The 19,102-nt window shown below is 39.8% G+C and overlaps 1 protein-coding gene across 4 annotated transcripts in view; it reads left to right on the top strand.

Annotated features, from left to right (window-relative positions):
* cyth1b (cytohesin 1b) overlaps window positions 1-19,102 on the top strand; it is a 254,482-nt gene that overhangs the window by 59,418 nt on the left and 175,962 nt on the right. The window contains exon 1 of one of the 4 annotated variants that reach the window (XM_078225674.1): window positions 3,565-3,853. The exons of 2 other annotated variants lie outside the window; for them this stretch is intronic. In XM_078225674.1, the coding sequence (XP_078081800.1) occupies window positions 3,781-3,853 (73 nt within the window). In that variant the 5' untranslated portion in view covers window positions 3,565-3,780. Of the gene's footprint in view, window positions 1-3,564; window positions 3,854-19,102 lie in introns of those variants that run through there. One more of the 4 variants, XM_078225676.1, reaches the window with a different exon arrangement.

A 19,102-nucleotide genomic window follows, 5' to 3' on the forward strand; every position in this document is an offset into this window, starting at 1 on the left:
GAAAATCTTTCCTGTCTCTGGTACAGATGCCTTAAATCTGTCAATAGTGTCTGTGATATGGTTTGTGTGTTTGCGCAAGCAGTTTTTGGCAGTTTAAATAATATACTTCAAGTTACACAATTATCTATTTTAGATATTTGTGATCATTGTAATGATTGGTGACAACTCTCAAACTATGTACAGAGTGAGTCAATATGCGTCTTCTCCATTCAGGCCCAGGATCGATTCTGATGGTAAAAGCCCATGCATGCTCAGCCCTGGGATTCGTGTGCTCCAACCCCATTGGTCACATTGCCCATTAAAGGGGCTCACTGCTACAGTATTAGACAAAACCTAGCACCAGAAACAACTCTGATTGGAGTGAAACTCGAACTTAATTTTTTTACTTGCTTACCTGTACAATAAATGTAAAACGTTTAATATGTGAATCTGTCAACAACAATTTGTTAAATTGTTGCGTGCTACATACAGCAAAATAACATGTTAAGAAAAATGACTTGGTGGACGTGCAATCATTTTAATTTTATTTTTCTCACAATTTTATTTTCACACATGCCTTGCAGTGAGAATTAATGACTGGTAATAAAACAATCACTTCTATATATTTGATTTTGTTCTTTGTTTTGAAGAAGCAGAAATTCCAACTGATCCAATAAAAAGTCTTTACTTAATTTTCCTATTTGACATGTTCTAGGTGTATTCGTGTCTGTAATAAATTTTAGTGTCTTTTTAGTAGCTATGTTTGACTGAAAGTAAGTGTTGCACTGATTGAATTATGAAGCTTGCCATATTTGGTAACAAAAGTCTTGTCTCGCCAACCTTTCAGGATAAAGATTTGAAATTTGTACATGGGGCATGCCACTGAAAGGAAACCCTCTTCAGAAAATTAAAGTGTATATTGTGACTTTAACAGTTCAAAGGAGATAAAGTTGATCCTGTATTTGGGATTTTCTCAGTAACTTCATTGCTATGTTAACGTAAGCCTACTTGTGACACTAATAAAATAAGTACTTAAAACATTAATCCTATCTATATGTGCACTTTGAAACAAAATCAGAAATATGATCTTTGAAAAAAAAGTTTGAGCTACATCACACCATAGTGAAGTAACTTGCAGCAGCCCCAGTTCAGGTTGTCCAATAGCAACAAAGGATATATATCTTTTCCAAGAGCTCTAATAGTCTGTGTACAATTTAAGATTTAGGCTTTTGGCAGTGAATCTGTTTTGGAAATTCTTCAAATTCTTTTATTTTTAGGACTTATTAAATGTCTCTTTTAATAAACGAGCTCTGATGGGATTTCCTTCTTTTTCCTCAGTTTTATAGCTGGAAGGCCAAGTTGTTGATTATAGAGCAGTAGAAAGCCTTGCATGACAAATCAAGAGTGCTTCTTTTAAACGAGTATGAAATACATTGCAACTAAATACTAAAATGATTGGTACACAATCATTCCATTCTGTGAGGAATTAGGAAACCTGTATAATTTTCTGAAGAAACTCTATATTCATTGGAGAAATTGTACTTTTAAAGAAATCACAGCTACAAAGAAGAATGTCATGGGTGGTATCAAAATAAAATCCCCTGCAATGAAAGTCTAGAATGAAACTTACGCTTTGCATCTTATGCTCTTTCAGACTTCTGTTGTTTTGATTATGTGCCTCTGCATTTTCTAGCAGCGAGAGTGCTGAACCCACCACTTTTTTGGTCTCACTATCTTCAACTGACTGGCAAGTCTATACCTGGATGCCCTATAGCTGTTCTGGATTGGTTGTGGAGCCATACAGAAGTTATTTTTATAAACACTGACATGTGCAGGTCCTAACTGGCGCTATATTCTTGCTCCATGTTTATCAATTGTACAGGTGTTGTGATCAAACCAACTTGTGTTAATTTATGTGCAATCTTTAAAATTCAAAATGTAATTAATTTATATAAAACTGCAGCAATCTCAATTTGCTGCAATTATCATTGGCTCGAAAATTCCTTTTCTACCCTGGTTTCTGTTGTGGTATGTTTTTTTTAATTTCCAAAACAGACGTACTGTTTTCCTCGATCCAATATGGTCGCAGGAAATTTACTGTTATTGTTCCACCAGTGCCACTTAAAATTGATAAAAGAAAAAAAGTATGGCATAAGGCTGACCTTCAATTTGCTTCCTAATCTCTAGGACATTTATCAGGGAATTGGAACTTGCCATGTAGTTGGGGAGATGGAATGGCATCCTATTACTCTGTGGCATGGTATGTTAGTTCATCAGCCTGCTGTGCAGTGATATAATCTGAAAACAATGTACGATAAATAAACTTGTTTTTGTTCTATTTTATGTGGGTTTATGTGGCTTTTCATTTAAATGAGCAGATCTATTTTGTGAAAATGTCTTGTTTCTGAAGGAAAATATGTTTAGAGTAGGGTACGTTTAACTCTGGTGTTCCTGTGGTCCAGCAACAGCATATTAAGTGTTAACCTTGAAAGCAATCAGATAGTCAGCTGATGCCGTTGAGGTTATGGGGCTGGACTTTGAAGACACAGTCATGCAATGTGTTACCCCTGTCTGGAAGGAGTGCAAAGGAGCAGAACTATAGCTTTGATCAGCAATTCTTTACCAAACTGAGATTGGAATCTTGGGAAAGAAACTTTATGGCAATCATTAAAACATGACTGTTGCCTCCTCTCTGACTATTGTGCAGAATAATGGACAAATTAGTAAATCTATTGTGCAATTTTTTTTTGATTTTAGAAGATTTTTGCAAAATCGGAGCTGGAAGTGAGGAAAGAATAAAATGGCTTAATCTATTTTTAAAAGAACGTTACATTGTAAAGCAAATCTTTAGTGCTAACAAGATATATTTATATCTTATCAAAACTTCTATACTTAGCCTGTCACATTGCAGTAGAAATATGCAGACTTCTGAAATTCATTATGAATGTCTGAAGGGCATACTTCTTATGGCTAAGTATAACTGGTCAGTGGTTTAAAACATTCTACAATAAATCCTCTGAAGGTAGAGGATTTTGTAATGTGGCATAAATTGGCAGTACTGTAGTCAGAACAATATTTATTTTACCATAGCAGGAATCTTGGAATCACATTGGGAAGAATCTTTTCATTCTTTTGAAGGAACTTTTTGTTGTAATCACTTTTTAAGTTGATCTTTTTGTAATATCAGTTCATAATTTCTATCAGTTTTCCAAAAAGAACCCTTTTTCAGAACATTGGTGGTACATTTTTGCAGTATGTTCATTTTATGTAATGGAACTGTGAGTTGCTAAGCAACAATGAACACTTGATACAAAAGAGGTTTCATAGGTGAATGTAGAATCCTCATCACAGCTCAAGAAAATTTAATGGAATGCAGCTTGAAGAGGAGCTGGTGGGAGGTGGGGTTGGAGATGAAAGTAATTCACAATTATTTGACTTTATTTTCTTAATTAGAGCTTAGATTGTGTTTCTGTCTGTGTATTCCTGATTGGCTGAATGAAGACTGTGAGGCAGATTGTCAGGGAGTGACGTTGTAATACTTGGCAATTTGGAAATATTTAAGCCTTTCCTGGATGTGTGGCCAGTGAAATTCGATTACTGACAGTCTGCTGCAGTCTTGCATCAAGAGACTGTCATATGGTTTCTCTCTATAGATAGTGTTTCCCCATTTGGGAGAGAACTTCAAGACTCTGACCGCCAGTGCGATTAAATGATCTTGTGAAGCCTGTGTAGAGGGAAGACTATATCCACTGAAATAAATGTATTTCGTGGCTTTTGGATTATAAAACATTGAACCGAGTGATGGGGACTGTTAGTGAGCTCTGTGCATCTAGCTTCCAAGCTTTCCTGTGTCCAAGTGTAAATGTAAAACCAGGTATGTTTGAACAAGATTTGAAGCTGAAAAGTAGCCTTTTGCCAGTACTGTGAGAATCAGCACTTTAAGTGGTGTTGTTTAAAAGTGAATTAAAAAAACAGAAACCAACCAATTAAAATGGATATAACATAATTCTCTATGAAACATGTTTATCTGTTACCCTGAACACTCTTTGTGGCATTATTGTTTAGTCCTTAAAAATGTATCTCCTATTACTGTACCTTCCAAAGTATTGTACTTTGTGCATGTATGTTATAATAACCAAGAAAATGGACAGGAAGTGATGTTTGCTATTAAAGAGTATTTTCATTTGTCTTTAAAATTGTATTGGAAGAGAGAACATTTAAAAAATAAATACAAGTATGTGGTTGTATTTATTCTGAAATTCTGCAACTTTTTCTTTTAAAAGCTCTCAGCTTTTCTGATGACTCTGAAATGTTATTCCAGTGCTGATTCTGTTGATATTGGTTTCTATATACTTGTCTAGAGTTTTGAGCAATGAAACATCTGGAAACCTGCTGGAGATGTATCAGTATTTGTTATTTTTCAATAAAATTTATTTCCTGTATCGGCTTGCTAACTTTAATTTTTTCCCATGGACTGTAATAGAATTATGATATTTAGAAATATTGCCCTTACCTGTGTTGTGCAGAAGAATGCTGAAGTGGTGCTGATTAGCTTTAATGAAATGAGTGGTTTGTTCATTTGAATTTCATTGTCTAATATTCACTGCAGAAGGGAAAATATATTGTATTAGGTTTGGTTTGATTATTAAAACAGCTGAGTTTTGCAGTAAAAATTCTGTGGCCAGTAGTCATTATATATTTTATTTGTCAAAATACACAAGATTTGGGTGAGTTTGTTGATCCTGCAGTATGTGCTTTATTGACAGCTAGTAGACTTCATGGCAGTTTTTAAAGCAGTTAAGATGCAGTTGATTGCCTCTTGAAGAATGATAGTTCATTTCAACAGGATTCCATAGAATGGTTACAGCACAGAAAGAAATCATTTGGCTCTGTGCGTCCAAGCCAGCTCACTGGAAGAGCAATTTAGCTAGCCCCCACTCTCCCACCCTTTGCCTGCAGCTCTGCAAATCTTTACACCTCATGTAATTATCTATTTCCTTTTTGAAAACCATAATTGCATCTGCCTCCACCTTGAAAGGGTGAAATTTGAAGGACAATGAGAAAAGAGTGGGAATATTTGGATAATCTGAAACAGCAGACACAATGGACCAAATGGCCGCCTGTGTTGGATGCTTCTAAGAAATTAATTTGCTCTATTCTCCATTCCCTTCCCCTAATTGCAGTAAAAAGAATAATTGAGAAGATATTTAACTGGCTATACTTTTAATGTTAATACCATGTATTCCATGAAGAAAAAATTGTATTGCAAATGTAGAAAGCACCTTTTAATGAAACTTGTACATTATAATTATTAGAAGAATACTGCTGGAAATTGTAATACTCTGGAATAATGGTTGATGAAAACATAATACGGTGACAGCACCGTATTATAACTGTCAGCATTCTTTCCAGTCTCGATCTTTCCGTGTATGACGTTATTCTGTCATTTAGTAGATTGCTCATTTGGACCACGAACAAATTCAAATATTAATTTGGGAAAATAGAACCTGTTGGGGATTGTTGCCTCCTGCCAGCAAATCCAAATCCTATGCGTAAAATGCATGCCCTCTATTAAAGTCTGCAGTGTGTGTTAGTACTAATAGTGGAATAGACATCACTCAGCTGATTAAAGCATGAAATGTTGACAACAGAATGCTTCAATTAGCTCAAGGATTCTGTTCTGAAATGTAGCCTGAACATTCAGACATTGCAGTCATTGAAATTGTCGTGTATACAGAGATGTTGTGAACATTATGTCCCATTATTTCTGGAATTAAATATAATTTGTGGGATTTTTAAAAAGCTGGGGGGTGGGGGGGGGAGGTCACGTCTCATTCCACAGCTAATTTCATTAAATGATTTAAATAATCTATTCACTTTAATGGTTTAAACCATGATTATGTACAAAGTAGATTAGAAACTTAACATGTCCCAGCTGAAATCCCTTCCCAAATAAGAACATCTCATCATATTAACTGAGACCTGCACAATACCTTCATGTTCTTAGCAAATCCCAACTGAATAAAGATTGTACCAAGCAGGAATAATAACTATTAAAGGCTAAATTCAGGTTACAGCATCCATCAGTGAAAGAGAAACTGAAGGTTTTATAGTTTCTTTGAGATTCCATCTTGAATTTAAAGTATTGGAGTTTGAACTGTTGGGCTGCGGTTTGCTGGGTTTTTTTGTATATTCTGTGTTTTCTCCTTTTTGTTTTGCAGTCTGTGTAAATTATGGCTCAACCTTTCTCTGCCATTGTTGCTTCAGAGTGTAATTTTAAGGATTTCTCCTCTGTGAAGTATAATAAACGCTGTTGGCAATGACGTCAGCTATTCACTGAGCTTAATGGGTCTTGCTGTTTGTAAAACACCCCACTCCTCTCCAGTCCCTTGTTAGAAAAGCATTACATTTTTATTCAACTGTATAAAAAAAAATGCTTTCAAAATTAATATCAAAACTTTGAAAGCTTTTAGTATTCTCGCCCAGTTGATTGTTTTGGCAGAACCTTCAGTAGCCTTCAAACTCGAGCTGATCAAATTATTGATAGTATGAAGGACCTTGTTTTATATGTTAACTTCAGCTTTTGTCAATCAAGCTGAAAGTCCTGCCTCACCACCCTCTTCCTCCTTCATAGTTGCAGTGGAATTTCAGGACTGAAATGTGTGTGGTTATTGCCTGGTCGAGAGATACTCTAGGCCTTACAAGCATTTGTGTCATGTCTCTTGATGCTTTTATTTCCATCCATTCTGATTTAGTATCTATAGTGTAATCCTGACTAATCCCTCCATTACATTCCCAGGTCTATTTACTCTTTGACCTGAGCCACTACATAGGGCCAGGCCGTGTTTTGCAGTTCCTCAAATTTCTATCTTCTACTTCACTGGTTTTTGCTCATGGTGGTCCCATTGCCTAGTTGCTCCATAGTATTCCACTTCCTAACTCAACCCCAAAATTCAACTGTCCAGCTCCACATTGAATGCTCCCCATCCTGTAATTATTTCTATTATTTCATGGGGCATGGGCATTGCTGGCTAGGCCAGCATTTATTGTCTATTCCTTATTGCCCTTGAGAAGTCATTTATGCGCTTTCCCTGCCATAAGTGTTGCTAGAGCTCAGCCACCCTCAGACCAGTAAAGGCCAGACTACGTTCTTTGCAAGTTTCTGGATCTTCTTTGCTCCCACACTGCGTTCATCACCATTTGTTCCTGCATCCAGATTACTCTCCATTTCACTGTGAGCGTTCAACCCTTCTCTCTATCTGATTCTCCAACCCCAGCCGCAAACTTCCTCCTGGACTGCAGCTCAGCCCCAGCTTCTGTATCAACCACCCATATTGAGTAAATCTTTGACAGTTTCCTGAACCTCCCATTTGGTACATTTTGCTTCTCACTTTGCTAAGCTGAAGTATCACATGGACACACAATTTCTCATGCACGATTTACAGAAGAGCAGGGGGCTCAGTGTCCTGGCCAATATTTATGCTTTAACCAGTAGCGTTGGAAGATATTGTGTAGTTTGTTTTAATTTCTATTTGTGAGACTTTACTGTGTGTAAGTTGACTGCAATAGTTCTTTATATTACAAACAGTGACTAGGCTTAAAAGTATTTAATTGAATATGAAGTGGTCTGAGATTCCTCAGGTTTTCAAAGGCATTTTAAAATGTATGTAATTGTGCTGCTTGAATGATTTGGTGCAAGACATGACATTGAAATCTATTTTAGCTTCCTTGGCTTGTTCAGAACTACATATCATAATTTGAAGCATCAGGTCTGAAATTCATGCCAGAAACATTGAGAATGTCACTGAATTTTATGGTGTGATTGATTGATCACATCACCTTGAAATTGGATAAAGTGTTATGGTAGGAAAGGCTTTTTTGATTAGAAAGATAAATCTCCCTTCCAGACTACTTTGTTCTTAATCCTTTCATTGTCTTTGATCACTTAGCTCCCTTGTCTGGTATGTGTCCAGTTTACCTTCCAGTTCTTTCTTGATGGTGATTAGTGAACAATTCATTGGAAAGTGGCTAATAGTGGCTTAGGTTGTAGGCAAGCACATATCCTTTTTGTACATTCCTGTTATGGCGGAGCGGAGATTGGTAATTCCTATTCCTATTCCTGGAGCAGTGTTGTCTTGCGAGTTTCTCCTGAAGCGAGGCTTATCAACTTATTTCATGTGCGATTATTTTATTGCATCTGACTTCTTGAAAAATTGTCAGATTTTTGTTTTGAATTAATGTTGTTTAAAAACGTTTGGGGTGGATCAGTGTAGGGATTTATTACTTGGAACAGTTTGGCTGTAAGGAATGCTGCCTATTTGTATAGCTTTCTAGAGTGGACTACAGATTTTGCCCAATTAACTTTTATTTTGATGCTGGCTAATTGTGTTAACTGTTTCCATCTCATTTATGACCCTCAAAAACATCCGTTTTGTGCTGCTTTTTCAGCCCATGTTCTCATGATTTAGACAAATGTGCAATGAATGTTAAATGTAAATTATTTGTTTATGGACAAGCATTCCCAATTTTAAAAGTTAAAAGCAAAATTAGACAGACTGCTTTTAAGTGGAGATTCCATCCTGAGGATTCAGTTGAATGCGTGGAAATTAGGGTGTGTGGAGGCATCAAGATGATAGAAGGTTACTGCGTTATAAAACACTCCATTCAGTACTCATGACTCACTTGTGATTCGCCCAGTAATGCATTCATAACTTCCTTTGTTTGTATTTCTGAATAACCTCGCCTGCACATCAAGCAATTATTTGTACAACTATGCAATGAAAGCATTTCTGAGAACCAACCATAATTCAGTTCCAAAAGGAGCTGTCTGCAGTGAGATTTTGAACATTTATATATCTGTGTATGTCTTGGGAACAGAAAATTACATTGCAACAGAGGTGAATCAGCATTAATGATCATTATATCTGCTGTAATTGATTATATTTCAATTACAGTACAATAATAATTCTGATCTGTGTAAAAAGAATAATAAGTGCTGTGTCCACAGTTTAAAACGGACCAATTTTAATTGTGTAGTGATGGGAATCTTGCTGGATCAAATGGCTGTTGCTACTTCAACTTAAATAATAAATTTGCACCAATAGACCCTGCCTTTATTTAGCTAATAAATTGTGGGCATGAGGTTCAGTTCCTCCAGCTTCCTGTTAGGAATGTGACAGGTGATGCATTAGCTCTCAAAGAGAGAGTGGAAAGTATGGTCTCAAAATGTGAACAACACAGATCTGTAAAGCAAGAAGATCCAATCTGACCAGTATGTTCACACTTGTTCTGCACTGGATGTGCACCATCTGCCGTGTTAGTTTCAGTTCCTCTGTAAATGTCCAGGGCTGCTGGAAGAATAATGGAAAATCATCAATTATGGTTTTTTTTAAAAGTGAGATCTATTTGGGAAATTGGTCAGCTCCAAAACCCAACATGCGATTTCATTCTCTCTGGGACTCCTCCATCACACCCAACACCTCGCCCCCTGCTCACGGCGCTTTCCCACGCAATCATAGAAGGTGCAACACCGGCCCCTTTACCTCCTCCCTGCTCACCATCCCTGGTCCTAAGCACCTCTTTCAGATGAAGCAGCGTTTCACATGCACCTCCTTCAATCTGATCTATTGCATTCGCTGCTCCCAGTGCGGTCTACTCTATATTGGAGAGACCAAACGCAGACTGGGTGACCATTTGCTGTACACCTTCAGTCTGTCCGCAAGCAACACCCAGAGCTTCCTGTCACTTGCCACTTCAACACACCACCCTGCTCTCCTGTCCACATGTCCATCCTTGGCCTTTGCAATGTTCGAGTGAACCCCAACCCAAACTGGAGGAACCGCACTTCATCTTCCAATTGGACACTTTGCAGCCTTCTGGACTGAACATTGAGTTCAACAACGTCCGAACATGACCTCTCCTCTCCATCTTCACCCTATTTCCATTTATTTCATTTCATTCTGTTTCTTCTTTTCATCTCATTCATCTATTTTATTATCCTTCTTTCCCACTTCCATTTTTCCACTCCTCTATTCCTGCTCTCCTTCTTGCCATGCCTTAACCAATCTGTTCCTTTGTTCTGCCATTCACACATTCTGATCACTTAATGAACACTTTTAACAGCTTTCTCTGCCGCCTTCAACCTCATTTACATTCCTTTTGTCCCATTCCACCCTCATAGTATAAATCTTTTCTGATTTTCTTAGCTTTTAGCTCTGACGAAGGGTCATCCAGGCCCGAAACGTTGGCTCTATTCTCTCTCCACAGATGCTATCAGACTTGCTGAGATTTACTCGCATTTTCTGTTTTTGTTCCAGATTCCAGCATCCGCAGTAGTTTGCTTTTATTTTGTGTGTGATGCTATTTGATAAACTCGCTCATCAATTTGTGCTGCTAACAGGCACCACAGATGCTTCAGCAGTGATAAGGGCTCATACATTCCATGTAGGATAGTTGCTGGTTTGTCCTTTCAGACTGCTGGATGTTTGATTAATTTTCCATCTGGGTACTATTTTAAGATAATGTCACAGTGAGCACAAGTAATGTTGTATGTGCCATGGAAACACAAAGTTGTTAGTCTATCTCCTGAAGGTGTTCTCACACTGCTTAGCTTTATTGACCTTGGGGAGTTAATTAAATTTTGAATTATTGATTATTTAAATACTAGGAAGACTGAAGATATTGTCTTCTGTCCCCACTCCAAACTCAATTTTCTAACTGCTGTTCCATTCCTCTCCTTGGCAACTCTGTGATTCAACCTCCAAATTCACAACCTTGGTCTCACATTTGATTCCAAGGTGAGCTTCTGAACTCATATTTGTGCCATGACTAAGACTGCCCATTTTCACCTCCATAACTTAATCACTGACTGTCGTAGTTCATCTGCAGACGGAACCCTCATTCCTCATTCCATTGTTACCTCGAGATGGAGCTATCCCAATCCACACTGGCTGCTCTCCCATATTCTATCCTCCCTAAACTTGATGTCATTGTAAACTCTACTACCTGTGTCTTCATTCACGAGTCCCATTCCCTTGTCATCTCTGTGCCTGCTGACCTACATTACCTTCTGATAAAATAACATCTAAATTTTAAAATTCTCGTCCTTGTTTACAAGTCCTCTGTGGCTTCAGCTTTCCCCATCTCTGTACTCTTCTCCAGCCCTGCAACCCTCAGAAATCTGCATTCATCTAATTCTGACCTCTTGAACATCCCTGATAATTCCTCTGTCACTGGTGGTTGTGCCTTCAGTTGTCTGGGCTCCTGTAAAATAAAAGCTGTAATGCAAAAACAAAAATCAGCAGTGATGTCCGATCACGTGCCATGAGAGCTCTGAGAGTCCCTGCACAGAGTTGTATGTAGTTCATAAAAGTTGCTGCATGCCTTGTTTCCAGTGGTCTCTGTTAAACACATCCAGCAACTGGTTCTGAAGATACTTCATGATTCCTGAGGATACTGCTGGTGGTGAGAACGTGAAAGCCAATCAAAAGAAAGCAGTGGGGGAACTATTGTGGCAAAGAGTGGAAGGAAAAGTGGCATTGGAATCCCAAGTTAGTTTATTAAAGAATATCATAGAACAAGCATTACCTCTACCTGACTCATCTGACCATGTGCAAGGCCCCAATCCAGCAGCACCCTGGCAAAAACTGCTGTTGTAGATTCAATTCATTTCAGGTTTAGCACAGAACTCTGATAAAGAACAGGTCAACACACTCGTCTATTCCATTAGCAACAGCGTATGTGACATCTTAATAATGATGGGGAGATGCCAGCTTTGGACTGGGGTAAACACAGTAAGAGTTTTAACCTGGTGTTGTTAAAACTCTTACATCTTAATAAGACAGGGTGTTATTGAGGACACAGCAGCAGCAACCTATGAAGAGGTTTATTAAGGTCCTTAATTCATGTCAGTCTTCAAAGAAACATAATTATAGACTGGCGAGGTTTAACAAGTGCACCCAGTAACCCAAAAACTATATTGATTTTCTTTTCATTTATGACCTGTATCATTTGGCTGCTAGTTACAAGTATGGGGCTCTTAAGGATGAACTCATTGAAGACCACAGGTAGTCTGCTTGATGAAGCCCTGTCTCATTTTTGCAGTCCAGAGGAGAATGAACATTATTCAAGACAATTCAATTAGCCAGAACTATAGAAACACAACAGAGTTTTAACTTGGGGTGATAAATAATTTTTGTGGAGTCAGACTACTGACCAGTTTGTGAGCAGTAGAGGCAGTAGTGCATCCAATAAAGAGCAAACGCAGAAGAAGGAGGGAGTGGTTGTTGCCATTATCCCGTGCTCCCATTGTAGCACAAAAAAGTCCCATAGATGTAAAGATCGTCCTGCCAAAGATGCAGAGTGTCATTCCTGCAGAAGACTGGGTCATTGTAAAGGTAAATGTCTCAACAGAAAGTCTGCTTTCCAAAACATTAAAGGAAGACCGATCTGATCAAGCAGGAAGTAGAAGATGCAGTAGAGCCTTTCTTGGGTGAAGTTTCCAAATCCAAGCACACCTTTTGGAGTGTTGATGTTGGTCAATGGCCATAAAAGCATACAGGATACAGGAGCAGGAATATCTATCGTTCCTGATACAGTATACTGGCTGAAGCCTGAGTTTCTCAAACCATTTACTGTTGAACTCCATGATCCTGTGGAATCCCACTGGAGGTACAAGGGCAGATGACTATCAGAACTTGATGGAACAAAAGAGAACTTGCCAACAGGGTACGTTATTCATAACCAAGTTGGTCTTTGCAGCTTCTTTATTCACCAGTTGCAGTGAAACCCAGTTTGACCCAGAATAGTTCACATTAGTTTTCAAAGAGACAGCTCCACACCTGCAGCCACAAGTCTGGAAATTGTGTAACTCTGAGGAGAGGTTGAATGAAGAAAGAGACCAGATCACCATTAATCATGGTGACCTGGCAGGAGTATAAATTCTAGACTTTGCACTACTTGTTGAAGAGAGATTGGATGAGAATGATAACCAAGGTACCATTGATGGTCGTGACCAGAGCATTTCTGATTAATGTGGCTGGGATGCCAATCCACCTGACTATTCTGGTAAGGACACCAATGACATAGAATCACCAGAAGTAGAAGCTCTGACATTGGCTAGTGAGACAACTGCAGAGCACAAAGCTGACTCCCTAAACCCTGATATCAAGGCTGAAGAGAAAGAGACTGAAAGTACTGATTTACCAGCTACTGATCGCACACGTTTCATAAGTGCATTGAAGAGTAACTTATCCAAATCTAGAAGAAGCAGCAGAGCAACAACTTAACCTATTAAAATAATGTGTCGCAACAGAACCCGAGGTGACATTCAGCTCTATTCCAGATGATTGCTGAAGTGTTTGAAATGCCAATACCAAGTGAATAGCAAACTCGCACTGACAGGGAAGCAGAGAGTGCACATGCCAAACAACCACAAGCCAACAAGACAAATCCCCACAGTATCAACAAAGTCGCATCAACTCCACTTGAGAATAATCTTTATTCTTCTGCTTGTCCATTAGAGTTATTCTTGAATGTGGCATTGGGATTACAGAGCACTTCATTCTGGCTCTAGGAATCATTGAAGCAGCAGATATTTTAGCCAGGCTACAAAATTGCTGGATCAGAAGATTGCAGACCCACTACCACTGTACAAATCTCAACAGAAGCTGACCAGAGAGCAGCCAGCTGTGCCGACTAAAGGAGGAGATGGTGCTGTCGTGGTCATGATGCTAGTAATCCACGGCCTAGTCTAATGCTCTGGGGACATGGGTTTGACCCCCACTATGGCAGCTTGTGGAATTTGAATTTGATTGATAAATCTGGAATTAAAAGCTAGTCTCAGTAATGGTGACCATGAAACAATCGTTATTTGTAAAAACCCATCTAGTTCAGTATGTCCTTTTAGGGAATGAAATCTGACATCCTTACCTGGCCTGGCCAACATGTGACTTCAGGCCCATAACAATGTGGGCTCTTACCAGCCCTCCAAAATGGCTCAGCAAGCCACTCAGTTCATAGGAAATTAGCGATGGCAAGGCCAGCAATTGTTGCCATCGATGCAACATCCCATAAAGAAAATTTAAAAAGAGAACATCTGGTCATCATCCTTATACCAAAAACAATAATCCCAGTCTACTGATTTAAATGCGATCCAGGAAAAATATAAGATTATAGGGTTGATCTTGCCAAAAACATTCCAAGTCCAGGACAGATGGGAAAAAGGGAGAGTTTCAGATGCGTTTTTTGGGTGAGTTCAAAGCTGCGATCTTATGCACTCAATGCATGGAAAAAACAGCAGAAAAGGTTTCTTGCCTTGGCGGGGCTTAAGTCATCTGAACGCTAGCTGAGAGCAACAGAGGGTGTCATTACATATGTGCAGGTCTTTAGTAGCAGAGACCTGGCACTCCACCTCTGCTGCTCTCAACCTGCCTCCATCATTAACCACAGCAACCTCCCTCCCCGCCCACCCTACCCCCCGCCCCCCCAAGCTATTGCAGGTGTCCACAGCCTATCATGATCCCACCCACCTGGATTGTTTTACTCCCTCTCCCCCTCCCCCACCCAACTCGATCACCTGCCCAACTTCCTCTGCGATCACCAAGCCGACCCCCCCCCCAACCCATGATCAGCTGCCTGACCATCTCCTCCCCCACCCCCACTCCATAGCCAGCCTTGATCACCCTCCTCCCTCTCCCCACCAATCTCATTGCAGAGTAGCAGCAGGTCCCCCTCCCTCTCCATACTGATTGCAACTGACCCCCAGTAGGCCCTGTCCCCTTGGCACTGCCCAGTGGGTGGTTCCAGGCTGGCACTGCCCAAAGGACAACCCCCATGCTACCAACCGCCCCAGAGGGCCTCATTGGCCTCTAGTACGACTGGCGAAGCCAACATGACTGATCCACATTGCTGGGGACCAGCTGTGGTTTTCGTCGGAGAGAGCCTCTCCCAGCGAGGCCACGGAGGCATAGCCCGAATGATAGCGACCCTGGCTCATTTAAATCCATGTAAAATGAGTTTTAAATGTATTTAAATAATTTATTCAGCCTCCCACTGGAAATGGGCGTGAGGCTGACCTCGCTGGATATCTGGTGGCGGTATGATCACGAGAGGTGAGAAATCGGGTGCAAACCTGATTTCTCAGCTCTTGCACAATTTTACTGGCACACCCCACTCATTGGCCTGCGGGGCTCAATGTTCAAGTCGCCCCCTATAAATCCTACACATGCTTTGAGAGCTGAAACATAGTTGGAGATTGATACCACCAGTTGAACAGACTGTGAAGGGGGGAAAGGGGATGGGGGTGGAGTGGGAGAAGTAGGATATGTAAATATTCAATGAGTAGAATGAAAGATTTTGGGGAGATGCAGTATAAAGGGCTGATAGCTATTCAGCTAATGGTTGACATACATTGTGTCAGCTCATATGTTGTAGAAATCGGAGATGCTTCTGGAAGGAGCCTCATGCATACCTATGCCTGAACATTGTTGCATGTAGTTAACTGTTTGAAACTTCCTAGAAGCCATGTTTCTAATAGTCTGTTAAACACTCCCAGGGACTGTTTTTGACGATACTTCAGCTCCAAGTTCTGGCATACTCTCCCTAAACATTTCTGTCCCTCTAATTTGCTTTCCTCTTTTAAGACATTTTATCTCTTTGACCAAGCTTTTGGTCACCTGTCCTGATATAATTTTACCTGGCTCTGTGCCATATGTTGTTTTGTAACACTCCTGTTTTATAATGCTTTTGTGCAAATGCCTTTTCATTATTTTAAAGGCACTATGTAAATATAAGTTGTTGTGCTGGATTGCTGCCTTGGAGCCTGAGTCACTGGAGTCAATTTGGAACTGTACATTGAGTGGAGTACCTGGAATGCAAGTGCTAATTTCTCTTGTAATTTTTTTCCGAGGAGGAGAAATATCGTGACAGATGCACTTAAGTGTGCACTTGTCCCAAAAATAAAATGATGCTGTTGCCAGCATAAATTGTCAACAGTTGTAATGCACAAAAATGTCTTTGACATTTTCAACGCATTTTCCTGGAGGTGAGAAGAAGGAATCGAAATTAGAATATCTTGAACCAAGGTGCTCTTGGAACTTGTTTGTGCAAAGCAGTTGTCTCTGAGCTGACAGTTGCAGCTTTATGGTAAAGATAGAATAATGGATAATACATTCTATTTAAACGTTTCATGGCGATTTCCTAGCTTGGGTGGAGTTGGGTGGAGACCTTGTACTTGCAGAAAAGAAGCTGTTTGTGGTTAATGAGGTCTTGGCTCTTTCAATCTGTTGCATATTACTACACTGCGATGTAAAGTTGTACCGAATGTGCATGTTCAAATTTGAGAACCCCGAGGTTAACTCTATATTGGCCCTAAAATGTTCCAGAAATAGGGGTTAATTCAAGTTGGGGACCTTTGGTCTAAATGTCATATTTGGGGATGTATTACAAGTGTTTCCTGGAGCTAAATGCCGAATGAATTCTCAATGATGCTTTTACAGCAGTTCAATCTAAATTTCCTTTAAATTTCCTTTTGAATATGGAAATTGTTTGGGTGCATTTTCAATTTGGGATCATTGTGAATTTGCATTCTTTGCTCCCAAATGATTTTGGTGCTTGGTTCCTATATTTAATTTTCCAGAAAACTAATAACATAATTCTGCTTATTTTTGGTGCCCATTTACTCCCTTCAAAACAAGACATTAGAGGAAACAAGCACCTCTCGTTTGGAAATAGTGGAATAAATGAGGGCTGGAGAAGAATACTGGTGGGGTTGATGATGATGGAAATGTTAAATTTGAGGCATGAAGGAACTCAATCAGGTTGGTCAGTAGTGCTGGGGCTGATGGATGTGAAGAACCTGATGCAAGACAGGATGTAGACAGCATGATTTTGGATGAAGTGATGTCTGCACAGGATGGAGAATGGGAACCCATCCAGGAGAGCATTGGGTTAGTTAGCTGAAGTGATAAAATCATGAAAGATAGTTTCAGCAGGAGGTGGGCTGAAATCAGGTGAGTGATATAACAAATGTAGAAGTAGGCAATCTTTGTGATAGAAAATGCATATGTCAGCATTTTGAGGCTGAATAGGATGCCTAGAAGAATCTTGTTCAATCTGATAAAGTGGCCATGGAGAGAGAATTTGTGCAAATTTGAAGATTTATGGTAGGGCCAAAGATGATTGCTTTGTGAAGAACAGTCATGTGGGTGTGGTGCAGAATTGCCAAGGTCTATGAATCATTAAACCACTATAAGTTATGGGCTGGAATTCTCCGACCTCGTCCAGGTCTGGGATTCTCCGGTCCTGCTGCAGTGAATGGAGTTTTGGCTGAGCGCCAAATTTCTGTTCTCGCTGGCAGCAGTAGTGGGCTGAGCAAGATCAGAGAATCCTGGTCATTGTCTTTAGGGAGTAAGAAGTTAAGTAAGAACATCCCATAATTCCTTTGCAGTATAGGGATCACGCCGTCTGTCATGGAATATAATTATTGCATCTCGCTTGCTGCATCGCAGCTTTGCCCCAGGATATGAAGCTGAGGCGTGAAGCAAGCTAAAAATGCCTAAGACTCAACTTTAGACTTTTCACAAGTGTCCCTAATTGGTATAATATGGTTAAGTTTCAGTTACATAAGCACCATTATAAGTAGTTTATTTTTAAAATGAGGTTCTGTATGTGCAGTGCCATTTTCCACATCCTGCATGAGTTTCCTGTTGATGCAACAGGTGCATGCTGCTCATACCTTTATGAAAAAGAAATGTGCATAGGCATTGAGCTTTATGATGCCCTTAGTAATCTACAGGGACCATTTGATCTAATTACAGTGGCCCAGATTTTGCAGTAAGAATGTGGTGAAGCTATCAGTACTCAACGTTATTAAGTTTTATCAGACAGCAACTTGGGATGAAGTTAAACACAAATCAAGGAACTGCTGTCCAAGTTGCTCTGTATCTCACTGAGAAATTTTGCATGGAAGTGTGGGGAATGTGTGAAGTTGTGGTACTTTTATATACCCATTAAATGCACTGGATTGCCCATTCAAATGTAAGTGAATTTCTGTTGCTTTGGTGTTTTAATTACTGCCGTACAACCTCTCTGGCATTGAAAATTATTATTTATATCTGCGAAGTGTCATTCTTTCAGATTTTAATTGTTGGATATTTCCCAATATTAAATCAAAAAAAATTACTTTGACTAATGAGCTACACAGTTGGTTTGCACTATTCCAGATCCTTTGTAAAGGATAGAAAATAGAAGCAGGAGTCGACCATTCGGCCCTTTGAGTCTGCTCTGCCATTCATTATGATCATAGCGAATTGTCAAATAAAATATTCTGATCCCCCTTCTCCCCATATCCCTTGATCCCTTTAGAAACATAGAAAACATAGAAGATAGGAGCAGGAGGAGGCCATTTGACCCTTCAAGCCTGCTCTGCCATTTATTATGATCATGGCTGATCATCCAACTCAACAGCCTAATCCTGCTTTTTCCCCATAACCTTTGATCCCATTTCACCGTGAGTGCTATATACAGCTGCCTCTTGAATACATTCAATGTTTTGGCATCAACTACTTCTTGTGGTAATAAATTCCACAGACTCTCCACCTTTGGGAGAAGAAATGTCTCCTCACCTCTGTCCTAAATGGTCTACCCTGAATCCCCAGACTGTGACTGCTGGTTCTGGACTCTCCTACCATCGGGAATATCCTCTCTGCATCTACCCTGTCTAGTCCTGTTAGAATTTTATAAGTCTCAATGAGATTCACCCTCATTCACCTGAACTCCAGCGAAAACAATCCTAACCTAGTCAATCTCTCCTCATACACCAGTCCTGCCATCCCTGGAATCAGCCTGGTAAACTTTTGCTGTACCCCCTTGAGAGCAAGAACACCCTTCCTCAGAAAAGGAGACCAAAACTGCACACAATACCCTAGGTGTGGCCTCACCAAGGCCCTGTATAATTGTAACAACACATCGCTGCTCCTGTACTCAAAACCTCTTGCAATGAAGGCCAACATGCCATTTGCCGCCTTTACTGCCTGCTGCACCTGCATGCTTACCTTCAGTGACTGGTGCACAAGGTTACCCAGGTCCCACTGCACACTCCCAATTTACAGCCATTCAGGTAGTA

Source organism: Mustelus asterias, chromosome 12 (genome assembly GCF_964213995.1).
Source record: "Mustelus asterias chromosome 12, sMusAst1.hap1.1, whole genome shotgun sequence".
NCBI lineage: Eukaryota > Metazoa > Chordata > Chondrichthyes > Carcharhiniformes > Triakidae > Mustelus > Mustelus asterias.